The sequence below is a fragment of the Lipotes vexillifer genome, unplaced genomic scaffold (assembly GCF_000442215.2).
Source record: "Lipotes vexillifer unplaced genomic scaffold, Lipotes_vexillifer_v1.1 scaffold257, whole genome shotgun sequence".
Classification (NCBI taxonomy): Eukaryota; Metazoa; Chordata; class Mammalia; order Artiodactyla; family Lipotidae; genus Lipotes; species Lipotes vexillifer.
The window spans coordinates 1,626,892-1,639,734 of NW_006778935.1; the positions used below are offsets into that span (position 1 = coordinate 1,626,892).

The 12,843-nt window shown below is 44.4% G+C and overlaps 1 protein-coding gene across 2 annotated transcripts in view; it reads right to left on the bottom strand.

The window, feature by feature from the left end:
* PLCB1 (phospholipase C beta 1) overlaps positions 1-12,496 on the bottom strand; it is a 686,206-nt gene extending 673,710 nt beyond the window's left edge. Inside the window, exon 1 of one of the 2 annotated variants that reach the window (XM_007452039.1) lies at positions 12,058-12,496. In XM_007452039.1, the coding sequence (XP_007452101.1) occupies positions 12,058-12,156 (99 nt within the window). In that variant the 5' untranslated portion in view covers positions 12,157-12,496. The remainder of the gene's footprint in view (positions 1-12,057) is intronic. The other variant, XM_007452040.1, reaches the window with a different exon arrangement.
* Positions 12,497-12,843: the final 347 nt, after the last annotated feature.

Sequence of the window (12,843 nt, forward strand, 5' to 3'; positions counted from 1 at the left end):
CACACACACACACACACACACACACACACACACTAAAGGCAGTCTTGGATGATGGACTGTGAGATTAAGATCAGTGAAGTAAATCTTCTATGTGCATCAGCATGGAAGAGGATTTTCTTCCCAGGGCCTGTCCAGTCTGAAATTTCCCCGAGGAAAGGAAAGCAGAGGAGGGGAGAAGGTCTAGGGTGGAGGATGCAAAACAGTGGAGAGAAGTACCATTAAAAAGTTGCCTTTTACTGACAGGTATACAAATCTCTTTTAACAAAATACAGCAAAAAGTTGGAAGCATGCTCCTTCAAATACTATGCAAGATACTGCAGGCCTATACTAGGGTTTCAAATGAAAGTCCAGATCCCCCATCATACAAGGTGCTCACTGTTTAGTGGGGGCATCAGATGAGTAAACCAATCATATAGGTCTGGTGGGCTGTGGTTTTAATATACATTCCCCTGATGACTAATGACTAATGTTGTTGAACATCTTTTCATGTCCCTAATGGCTGTGTGTGTGCGCGCGCGCGTGCACACACAGGGGCCCAGTACTTTTTAACATCAGTTAAGATTTAAATCAGTGGTTTACATTTTAATCAGTGGTTCTGGACCAGGGTCAGTTTTGCACCCCAGGGAAATGTTGGCAATGTCCAGAAACAATTTTGGTTGTTACACTGGGGATTTTGTTACTGGAATCTAGTAGATAGCCAGGGATGCTGCTAAACATTCTATAATGCACCGGCCAAACCCCATAACCAAGAATTGTCTGGCCCCAAATGTCCATAGTACTGAGGTTCAGAAACACAGCTTTAATGGCTTCCTACTGACTTCATGATAAAATTTTGCAGTGGCCTAAGTAGCATATATGCACCCCTTGTCATCCCGCCTCATTATCTGAGCCACCAAGTGCCCCATTTGCTTATTCTTCCCTGTCCTTCAAAGTCCCATGTGCCTTCCCTCCTTGGGATGCCCACATGTCCTGTACATTTGACCTAATATACTCCCCATCCTCATGTTGGCTTAAGTCCTACTTATAACTCAGGTCTTTCCTTAAACAGAATTTCTCCATGGAAACCTTCCAAACTTCTTATACTCACTTGTACTTTTGTACTTTTTTCCATAGTACTTATCACAATTATAGTAACATCATTTACCTCTCTTTGTTGAGCATCTATCTCCCCCAGCAGAGCACCAACTCTGTGAGGGCAGGAACCAAATCATTTACCATTGTAAATCCACAACACTAGCAAAATGTCCAGCTTATAAGAGGCATCAATACAAATTTAAAGTATGAACACTGAATGGGTAGATGGAAGGAAACTGCAGAAAAAGAATCTAGGTAGATTCTGAAAAATATCAGTTGGGCTGGCACCCAACAGGTTGCCAGAAGCTGTGGCAAGAGAAATTTCAAAGCAATGGCAATGGCAGAATAAGGCTTTGGAGGGCAGAGAAGGAGTGAGTGGGATGTTAGGAGAGGAGAAGGTGGGTAGAAGCTGCATGTTCCTTGTGGAGGGAAGGATGAGGAAAAGAGGGCAGTAACTGTAGGTGGAAGGTGGGGGGGGGGAACATTGTGCTGGATTCTATCTTGGCATTTGTATGACTAAAAAGCATATTTCTATGTTCTTAGAAGAGCTTCACCAGAAGGGAATCTTTCACAGATACTGTCAAAGGGGAGGATAATTATGAATCCAGAATCCAAAGAAACCAGGAGGCATGGGCTCCAGGACATGGAGCTTTCTCAGGGACAGGAGGGAAGGTTGGACCATAGAGGTGCCCAAGTATATTCAACTAGGAGTGGGGAAGGAAGGATGTCAATAATATTGTCCCAGTAACTTCCATTCCCTCTATACAGAAGAAATAGTGTAGGTAGAATTTTTATTATAAATAATATTTTTTAAACTATATGTCTTTAATATTTTTCTCACTTTGGCAATAAAGCTCACGTATCCATTTTTCTCCTTGTGAATCATTATCCAGATAGAGAGGATGTTTTCACACCCGTCAGTCTTTTGCTCTGTCATTCCCAACACTTCTGAATTTAAGGGCAGTTTTCCTTGCAAAATCTTGGTATATGTGTATCTTTTCCAGAAAACAGAAGCCATTTGTAACATTCAGAATAAGAGATGTAAATACATTAAGCATCACAATTTTCAACCAATATCGAATCACAATTGATTACACACTCAACCTTAAGCCATATTTAGCCCTTACGGGAAATCCGTGCTATGACAGCAATCAGCTCTGTATTGACAATAAATAGTTTGCTTCTTGAACTCACATGGAGAAACCAAAGTTAAGGCAGTCACAGGGTTCCTCGGACTCTGGGAGATGTCAGATGGAATGGAAGGATGGAGGGTAGGGCTTTCTAACCAATGCCACACACAGTGTGTCATGCAGGTGTCTTGGGAGCATGACCACCCTCCCTCATGACTGCATACTCCCCCTTCCCATGAACCCACTGTGACCCAGAAACACACCAGATCATTCCTTCATTCCACAAAGATTCCCTGAGCACCAACTCAGTGCCAGGCCTATGCTTTGCCCTAGGGAAGAAGATAAATAACACAAAGCTACAGTCTTTGTGGAGCCCTGGTCCAGTTGTTGTATAGACGAGGCATAACCACCTCCCTGCATGCACCCTCCTGCACTGGCAATCTACATTTGGGCTCTCAATTGACAGCACCTTGAATTCCAAGCCATTCTGCCTCACGTTTGGGTGCAAGCGGCATCCTCTACACTTCCTTCATGCCCACTTTATCTTTCATCTTCCAACATCAAAGATTTCCCATAGGAAGCCATGGGACCAGTCTTAATGGGTATCCAGCAAAAGGCAACATTTGCAAGTGTGTTTGGAAGAGAAAAAGATGGAAAATTTTGCAAATGTAATGAGTCTTGCCAGATACAAAAGTGCCACTTATTAGGTAATGAAAAAAATGACCTTTGTTTTAACACTATTCCTGAATATCTTTCCGTGAGCATGTTTTACACTGACTGACTGATGTAGAACGTTTGTAGACTAGACTGTGCCCTGGTCTTTGTGCCTCAAAGCAGAAATTAAGTTTTCCTATGTTCCCACATCCTACATTGTGGAACAAAAATGGGCTTTGTATACACATCATAAAAATAGCTGTTTTTGAAGACACTAGCAAAGAGGAAGGCATTTGTAGGGTTCTAAGCCTCATTTGTACGAATCCTAAAATCAGGGGGATTCTTTGGAAAAGTCAATGAATCTCTTTCAACTGGTAATCATTTGGATTCGATTAAAAGCCTTTTGTTACCAGTGTTTGGGGATATCATGGTAGACTGGAAAAGGTCCTGAATTTAACCAGAAGACCTAGCTTTAAACCTGACTTTGGCTCTAGTTGTGTGCCTTGGGCAACTCACCACACACAAGCCCCAGTGTGCTTCTATGTAAGATGGGAATAATAACATCTGGCCTTTTCCTACCACTCGAGGTGGCCTTGAAGACTGAAGGGGCATGACTGTAAATAAATAAGAGTGGTTTATAAATATCAGGGCCTGTTATTAGGACTCACTCTCAGTATTGAACTTGAGAGGCAGCATTATAGCAAAACTCCATTTTACTCAACTGTAATATTGAAGGAGAAAATTACTGGATGTGTGGGTGGTTATTGCACATTAAGACTGAAATTCATGGAATCCTAGAACCATAAAAGGCTGTACTGGGTAGGGGTTAATGAAGAAAACAAAAACCTCTCTGGAAACTTTGAACACAAAGGAGTTTAATTACAGGTACTTGACAGTATCACTAGAAGGACTGGAGACATAGGCTTCAGGCTGAGCCTCTGTGAACGACCCCAGAACATGATACACTGACCCTTGAGGACAGCTGTTGCCTCCACCACATTCAGAAAGGTGAGAGAGAAATCAAGGAGGAACTGCTAGGGTGAAACACACGCCAGCTTAGCTGAAGACAAAGGAAGAGTAATCTGAGACAGGGAGCAGCCACTGTCGCCACTGCCTCTTTATAAACAAACACAGAAGAACGAATACATAAGATCATACTTCGTCCTTCAACATCCCACACATCTGTAGAGACAAACCAAAGAATTCAGAGAAGTGGCCTCCTTCACATATCATATAAGTGCATCTCATACTGGTGGAATGAATTTACAGCCAGAATATTAGACGCCTCAAGGAAGTCTAGTAAATATACCTCGAGATTCCCTGATTCTCGATTATATTCTCGATTATATTCTCTATTATAAGAAGTCGTACTAAGAGGATGTGGGGATGGAGACTAAGTGAGATTCAACCAAACAGCAAACCTGAGAAAGCATCCCAATCAGTATCCTTCATTTTTTTTTAATCTACGGGACCACTTGCTGACTTGCTCTGGGGTCTTCCTTTTTCAGCTTATATGGCCTCTCCTATAAAATGAATCAAATTAACTTTCCCTTACCTACTTCATAAACAAGTTCCAATGAAAGTTTGATTTTTTTAACAGCAAAATAACTTCTTAATCTCCTATGTATCAATGTTATATATTAAGATCCACAATGACTAGTTCAGGTAAAAGTGCTTTGTTAACTAATTCATTTTCCTTAAACTTGTTCATAAAACTTCATTGTGATGAAAAGAAACAAAACACTGAGCAAGTACTGTGAACTAAAAAAGTCCTTGAAATGAAAACCATATGTAGGATGCTTTTAATTCTCTTTTAACACTAAATATTTTTTCTTATTTTATAGAATAATGTTTCTCCACTGACAATAAATTAGTTTCTTGATAAATGTATACAGATTTCGTCAACATCAATTATATCTAAGCATATACCTAAGCATTTTTTCAGAACAAAATTAAAATAAAAATTTCCCCAAATTGAAAATTAACATATGAAGAAAATAATAAAATCAAATATCAGAGCACAAAGAGATCAAAGGGGAAGCCAAAGAACTCTTCAAGAGTCTAGCCTTCTTTATATGCTATTTCATTTAGTTTTTAACAGAAATCGATAGCTTCTTTAAAATCTCATGTAAATCTCAGAAATATGTCCTAGCTCCTTTCCTTACTGATATACAGGGGCACTGGCTCTGACTGTGGGATGGGACATGGAATAGATGGGGGAAGGGGAGCATTATGAAATCTTCCTGGGCAGATGGAATTTATGATACAGTCATATTAGCTCCAGTAACAGGAAAACTAAGGTCTTCAGTTACGAAATATTTGTTATTTAGGTGAAGACCCACAGCATTAGTCGACAATTCACAATCAATCTCATTCCATTTTCTGCCAGCACTCCTTGTTCATGATAATGTGAAACAATCCTGATAAAGAAACATTTAACTACAGATTAACAAGTTCAATGTAAAAAAGCAAAATGTTCCTGTCCCATTTAAACAGTCATTGCACGTAAATATCATTTGAAGCTATTTACTGATAGGCTAAACTTTCCTGGAAACGATTAGAGATATGCTAATAGCCAGAGTAAATTATCCTACTGCACCATAGGTGGGAATATCAAAGTCAGGCAAGATGCGAGAGAAAAACTACTAGAGAAAATTATATTCCAGAAACAGCACTCTACTCGTCTGCTCTGCTATGCCAATAACAGCCTGTAGGCACTATATTTCCTTGCTCAATTATTACCGTTTTGTTCAACTGCTTTCTCATTTGAGGCATTTACTACACCTGCTTCACTTCCCAAGCCTTACCTTAGGCTAGATAAGGACCTAATCAAGGTCCATCTAAACCCAGGATAAGTCATTTTTGTTACTGTTGAAGAGGGTCCTAAAGCAATAATAAAAATGCTTTACACTTTTGTTTTCATTGAAAATAAGAAGAAAATACCTTTCTTAGATCCAAGACAGGCAAAACCAACCTACGGAGCTGCAAGTCAGGAGAGCGGGTGTAGGGGCCAGAAAGGAGCATACAGGGGCTTGGTGGGCTGGCGATGCTGTTTCTCCATCTGGTGCTGATCACGTGAGTGTTCATTTTGTGAAAACTGACCCAGCTGGACACGAGATTTGCGTGTTTTACTTCATGAACGTTACACTCTGATCAAAAGCTTAAAATAGCTTTATTGACTTACTTTGGAAAAGTGATATTCTTACACTTAGATTACAGTAATCACTGTCGATGAGAAATTCACAAAAGCTCTTTGGACATGAAAAAGGGACAAATCTGGACATATTTAAGTAGTATTTTAGAGGGCACCTGCCAGCCCTTCTGGGGGCTGCATTTGGATCCACCACCTACCAACCAGGGCTGTTTCTTCCCTCTTTCCCCTATAACCTGTCCAAAGTGAATGCTGCTGACTGCCCGCCTTATAAACCCTTCTCCTCTGCTCCCTCATTAATCTTGTCAGTGTCACCTTGTCATCATTTTGGAAACCGCAACTACAGATTCTACATAATGCAAAAGTTCTAACTGAGCTTTTGTGTAGGATTCTGGGAAATGTGCAATATACTAACATGATTTTTTATTATTATTACCTGTTTTAGCTGTGGGTTTTTTGGTGGGGAGGGCAGAGTGGTGGAGAGGGGTGAGGGAGTTACTTGTTCAAATCCACAGGGAGCTCAGCACATCCAAACCTCTAAGCTTCCTCAGCCTTCTTCTCAAACAACTTAGCCAGTCTAGCAATTATGACCTTTGAATGTAAGATTATGCTTCTGAGACATGATGTATGATGTGAGACTTACAATATATCTATATATATATAATTTTTTTCTTGCTAAATTACAAAAGTTTTTTTAACTGTTTCCTTTTCCTTCTGGGCATCATACCTGTACAGTTTGTGTGTGTGTGTGTGTGTGTGTGTGTGTGTGTGTGTGTGTGTGTTGTGTGCACTCTAAGGTTTTTAAATAGAAGTAAAACTTTTGGATGCTTTGGAAACTGACTTCCTTTAAAGAGAAAGAGTCCTGCATTTCTTACATAGATTCATTTTCTCTGAAATACCTATATTTTATAAAAGGGTAAAAAAACTTTTTTTCCCTTTCAAATCATAACATGAAAATCAAAACACACTTTAAAGGGAATGGAAGGAAGGTCTGGATCTTCCCACCTACAGAATAAAAGAGTCATCCAACACAAACTGACCACCTTGATAAAGTTCATGGCCCTCTAATTATTGGGGCACCATCACTTTTAACAACTTATTTTATTGAGTGTTGTATGTCAGGCGCCACACAGAGCAATGCATGTGCCTTCGCTCCTTTAATGGTAACAGCGGTTCTGTGCAGTAGGAAATACTACAATCCTTGCATTACACATGAGGAAACAGGTTGAGATGCATTAAGCAATTCACCCACAGTGAGCTCTGAATTTGGAGGGTGAGAGTGGAGAAAAAGAAAACAATCAAATGAGAAGCCCTCCATGCCCCAGAGGTTGTAGAACAAAGACACAGATCTTTAAGAGGAAGGATGGGCAAACTCAGAAAACAGATTCTCAACAGCCCATTAGAAAGCATAATGGTACATTTGAAAATGAGGAGTTTGAGGCAAATCAGGGTTTGGGAAACCTTCGTCTTTCCCTCCACATCCTGTCCAACACAGAGAAACGAGAGAGGCCAGGCTCACAATCTCCCAAGCTCCCTAGCTGAGATGGAGAAAGTTAGCTCACTCTCAAACAACCCAGTCCTGTACACCCACCTCCTACTACCAGAGACTGATCGTATACAAATGCAAAATGAAAGCAAAGATACAAACGCACAATAAAAGCAAGGTGCATCCTTTCATATCACTGGTGAAACACATAGCCACCATAGGTCAGTCCTTTATCTGTTGGCCAAATTCTGGAGGACAAGGCTTGGCCTTGATGTTCAGACTGTATATACCTATACACCATTACTAGTTGTTCAAAAATTGAAATATTTCCACATGCCCCCACAGACGCTGGGGACCCGCAGACCTTCCCAGGATCAGGCAAAAGCATGGTTCATGCCTGGCCCTGGTGGAACAGGATGTCTCCAGGACTCCACTCCAGCTCCACTGCCCCCCTGCTGTCTGTTGTGATTGGTTAACGCCAATGTCAAAGCTTTTGGCTACCACCCTTAGAGCATCCACAGCCTCACCATGACATTGGTAGGTAGCCAACAGACTATGCAGGGCACTGCGCCCTCTGGGTGACATCCCCCACTCTACATGATGGTCAGAACAACAGGACTGGTGATTATGGTGCTTTAGCCACTCAAAGAACAAGACAGAATCTCTACACAATTCTGAATAGCCCCAAACTCATCATTTTCAAATATACCATTATGCTTTCTAATGGGGTACTGAAAATCTGTTTTGAGTTTGCCCATCCTTCGTCTTAAAGATCAGAGAAGAGGGTTTACAATTTTTAAGTGAGATCAGATATTTTAGATATTTTAAATTATTTCCAGCATTTACTTTTCCTCACTAGCAGATGGGGCACACCCTTGGGGTGGGGGTGTGGGCAGCAGGTATTTCCCAAAGTCAGAGCGAAAAGGAAAAACACAGCAGCCTCCCCTGCTCAGAGGCAGGAAGTCAGACTAGACAGCCTCTCAAGAAGCTTCTCTCCTTCCTTTCCTTGTCTAACACTCCCACTAGAAGCAGATGAAAATGCTGAAAATGTTTCATTGCCTATAAGAAATTCAAAAGAAATGCATGAATGTGAGTTAAGTCAGCCTGGGCATCAGAGACACTTCCTAAATATCCCAGAAGATCTAAAAAGATTGTCCACAATTATGTCACTGAGTTTTTTCTACCTCCTAGGTAGGTAGAAAGGTAATAATTGGAAGAATTTCTCAAAATACAAACACAGAGATAAAATTAAACTTACAAACCAGTGAAAATGTACACAGGCCAGCAACATTGTGCTCTCTACCATACTTTCCAAGTTTTTTTCACAAACCTTATCTCAGTGGTTTCAAAGTGTGGTTCCCCAACCAGCAGCATCAGTGCTACCCAAGACCCTATGAGAAAGGCAAATTCCCAGGCTCCATCTCAGACCTTCTGAATCAGAAACTGAGGGTAGGCCCCAGCAATCTGAACCTTACCAATCCCCCAAGATGTTTCTGATACACGCTCAAGTGTGAGAAGGGCTGCTTTACCTATCAGCTGCTGCCAACTTTTAGATGAAATAGGTAGGAAATGTAGCATTCTCACAGTCTGAGCAAGAGGCAGCAAAGATTCACAGAGGTTAAGCGATTGAGCTAAAGTCACACAGCTGACTGGTAAAAGAATCAGCAGGTACACCCAGGTCTTTGGACTCAAGATCTAGCTCTCTGTGTCTTCAACACACAGTCTCACTAATATGCAATATAATTAGCCAGATAACCTAAACTGGCTTGATACTAGAAGGACAAATATGAACGGGGAAGAGTACAAGGGTGACACCTGGGGAGGAAAAATCCATCCTAAGAAGGTCTGGGTCCCTCTTACTCCACAGATCACCATGGAGACCAAGAAGGCCAACCAAGGAACTTACAGGATAGTCCATTGCATTCCACATAACCTGACTCCTGGGTGCAATCTGGTTTCTCCCCTATGAAAGATCTGAGATTCCCCTGGCCCTCTCCTTAGTGCCCATATCCTTCCTACCAGATTGCCCCAGAAACTCACTGTTCAATGCTCAGAGGGAGCCCTTCTCACCTTCTGCAGGTGGCATTTGACTAGCAGCCTCTCCATCACTCTCCCTGCAGCCCTCATAATCTCTATATCATTGGTGTTCTTGATAATTTTCTGGCTCCTCCACCTAGTATGTAAGGTCAGTAACAGCAGGGGGTTTGCTGCTTTCTTCATCACACCAGGCTCTAATCCAGGGCCTGGCATTAGTAGGTGAGGAAGAAATATATGTGACATAAATGCACATAATAAAAGTCATCTACCTGGATGTATCAAAAAGTGTTTCCACAGAAGAACTTCATTTTCAAAGTGACACTCATATTTTCTTCCAAACAAGACATTCTAGGAATTATTTTTTCTTCAAACATTTTTTAAATTTTATTTTATTCATTATTATTTATATTAGTTATCTATTTTATACATATTAGTGTATATATGTCAATCCCAATCTCCCAATTCATCCCACCACCACCATCCCCCGCCACTTTCCCCTCTTGGTGTCCATACGTTTGCTCTCTACATCTGTGTCTCTGTTTCTGCCTTGCAAACCGGTTCATCTGGAGAATTATTTAAAATGCAGTTTAAAATCATCTCTGTGAATAAATCCAGAGCTTATCCTGGAATACCCTTCTTATTCTGCATAGTCTCTTTCTCTCTCTCTCACTCGCTCTCTCTTCCTTCTGCTCTTCATTCTCTTTCTGTATATATGTATCCCAATCTCCCAATTCATCCCACCACCACCATCCCCCGCCACTTTCCCCTCTTGGTGTCCATACGTTTGCTCTCTACATCTGTGTCTCTGTTTCTGCCTTGCAAACCGGTTCATCTGGAGAATTATTTAAAATGCAGTTTAAAATCATCTCTGTGAATAAATCCAGAGCTTATCCTGGAATACCCTTCTTATTCTGCATAGTCTCTTTCTCTCTCTCTCACTCGCTCTCTCTTCCTTCTGCTCTTCATTCTCTTTCTCAGTAAACCCATCATCATATTAGCTTTCTATCTGAAGATCTCAAGATGGGCAAGACCGCTTTATTTGTTGTTGATCTGCATTTTCTTTGTTTTTCCTTGACACAAAGCATTTCATCTGTGTCTGAACTTATTGTTTAGATTCTGGAATAATCCATTTATAAAGCATCCAGTCATTAGACTAGGACAGAAGGAGAAAAGTGTAAAGTCCATAGTAAAAGGATGCCTACAGCATTTAATAACTGGTATGAGCTTTCAAGGAAGCTGTGGGCTGAGCCTCCAAGTCCTGTTTGCACTTCCAAATGGACAAAATATAGACACAGACCTGCTCAGCTAAGTAACTGGATTCTATTCTCTACCTGGAATATTTAAATTGTTTTCAGACACTGGAAAATGGCTTAAGAAGATTAAAGAAAAATACCCTGGAGAATAACAGGCTATAATTTACTAGGTGGAAAATCTTTTCAGCAAGAAGAATGCCTCATTCTCCTATAATTCCTCCTGTTTAAGAGATGTCTTAGTCATTTGGACCCAAATTTCCTTAGATCCAGCAGCTCGGGTTTATTCCCATGGGTTGTTCTTATCAAACCTGTTGAATGACATCTAGGCCATAAAATTGATAAACTAACGTCCTCCATCCGAAGATCCCCATGTAGTCAGCAAGATTATTAAAGTGTCTGAAGGCAATGCGCGAGGGGGACGGGGGGTGGCGGGGGGGGGGATTCACTTCAAGTCCTAGGGTCCAGGGTTCCTGTAAAGTACTGGACTTAGCCCAGCCCCTCCTGGCATAAGATGAAGGTAAACTGAGGTAATGTCTTGTATTCTATGTCTATTTCGAACTGAAGACTCCAGCCAGCTCAGTTCTCAGAAACTTGCCCTCCCGCTTAGCCTGCAGGCCCACCGAGCCCTCATCGACCCCTCAGAGACTCCCTTCTGCTCTTCAGCCCTCCCCTGGTGTGTCCTCCCCAGCCTTTCTCAGGGCCCTTCTCTGCGGAGCCGGGCGCTAAAGTTTGGCATCACCGACCACCTGTCGGCTGGACCGCTGTGTCCTCTGCCTCTGCCGCGTGGGCGCCCAGAAAAGCGCTAAGACGCTGAGCAACCATTCAACAGTTTCGGACTCCCGGGCAGTTCCTTCTCGAAAGGGACCAAAGGAGGTAACAGGGGGTGCGTCTGCGCGCGGAGAGGGGCGCGACTTGTTCACACCGCAGCGCTTTCCTGCGGGTCCCAACTTCACCCTCCCCACTTTCCAAACTCTCAGGACCCGTCACCGGCAACGCCGGCCCCTTCGGCTCCACTGGCCCAAAAGATTTCAGACCTCAGGGGGCGCTGACCAGACCCAGCCAGGACGTCAACTACTGAACCCAAGGACCCAGGAGCCGGCGCCCAGCCTCCGCTGTCGGCCACCCGCCCGGGCGGCGGCGACCTGAGCGCTCCGAAGCCCCCGCGCCCGCCCGGGTGCGCCCATTGCATAACGCACCCCTCGCCCCACCCCCACGAGAGGCCCGCGCCTGCCCCGCGCCCCGCCGGCACCCCCGCCAGCCGCCCCGACTTACATCATCCCACTTGACGAATTTGGTGCCCTTCTTGAGGCTGTCGGACACGCACACGGGCTTGAGTTGCAGAGCGTGTACTCCGGGCTGAGCCCCGGCCATCAGGGCTCATCGGGGCTCCGGGCAGCCCGGGCGAGCGCGGCAGGGACGGGGCGCAGGGCGCGGGCTCCTTTCCCGGCTCCAGAGGCGCTCGCCTCTGCTCCCGCGCCGGCCTCCGCACCTCCTCCGGCGCGGCTCAGCAGGCGGGGTGCGCGGGGGCGAGGCGCCCGGCCATGCTCGGGCGGCACGCGGGGTCGGGCGCCCGCGGTGGATGCGGAACCTCGGAGGGCAAAGAGCCGCCAAGCAGGGCTGCCAGCCGCCGCCGGATACTGCTCCTCGGCCGCCGTCGCCTCCTGGCGCACCATTCAGCACATCCTCTAGACATGGAGGGAGAACGCGAATGACACACGCTCGGCGCCCCCCCGCCCTGCTCCTTCCCCTCCTCCCTCCTCCTCCCGCCCCCCTTCCCCGCCACCAGCGCTCTCTCAGTCCCTCCTTCCCTCGGCGGCTTCCAGCCCAACTTTGCGCACTGGGTCAGGCGCCGGGAAGCGGGGACGCAGCGGCACCTTCCGGCTCCCTGGCTCCACTGCAGCCAACGCCTGCGCCGCCGCGCCTCTGAGCATGCCTCGTGCCCCGGTGGCGGGGTGCTGGGGGTGCTGGGGTGTCCGGGAGCCAGGCGTTTCTGGGGGGTTGCTGGGGAACGTGAGCCCGAGCCTGGAAATGTCTTTGGGTACAAACGGGGTGGGAAAA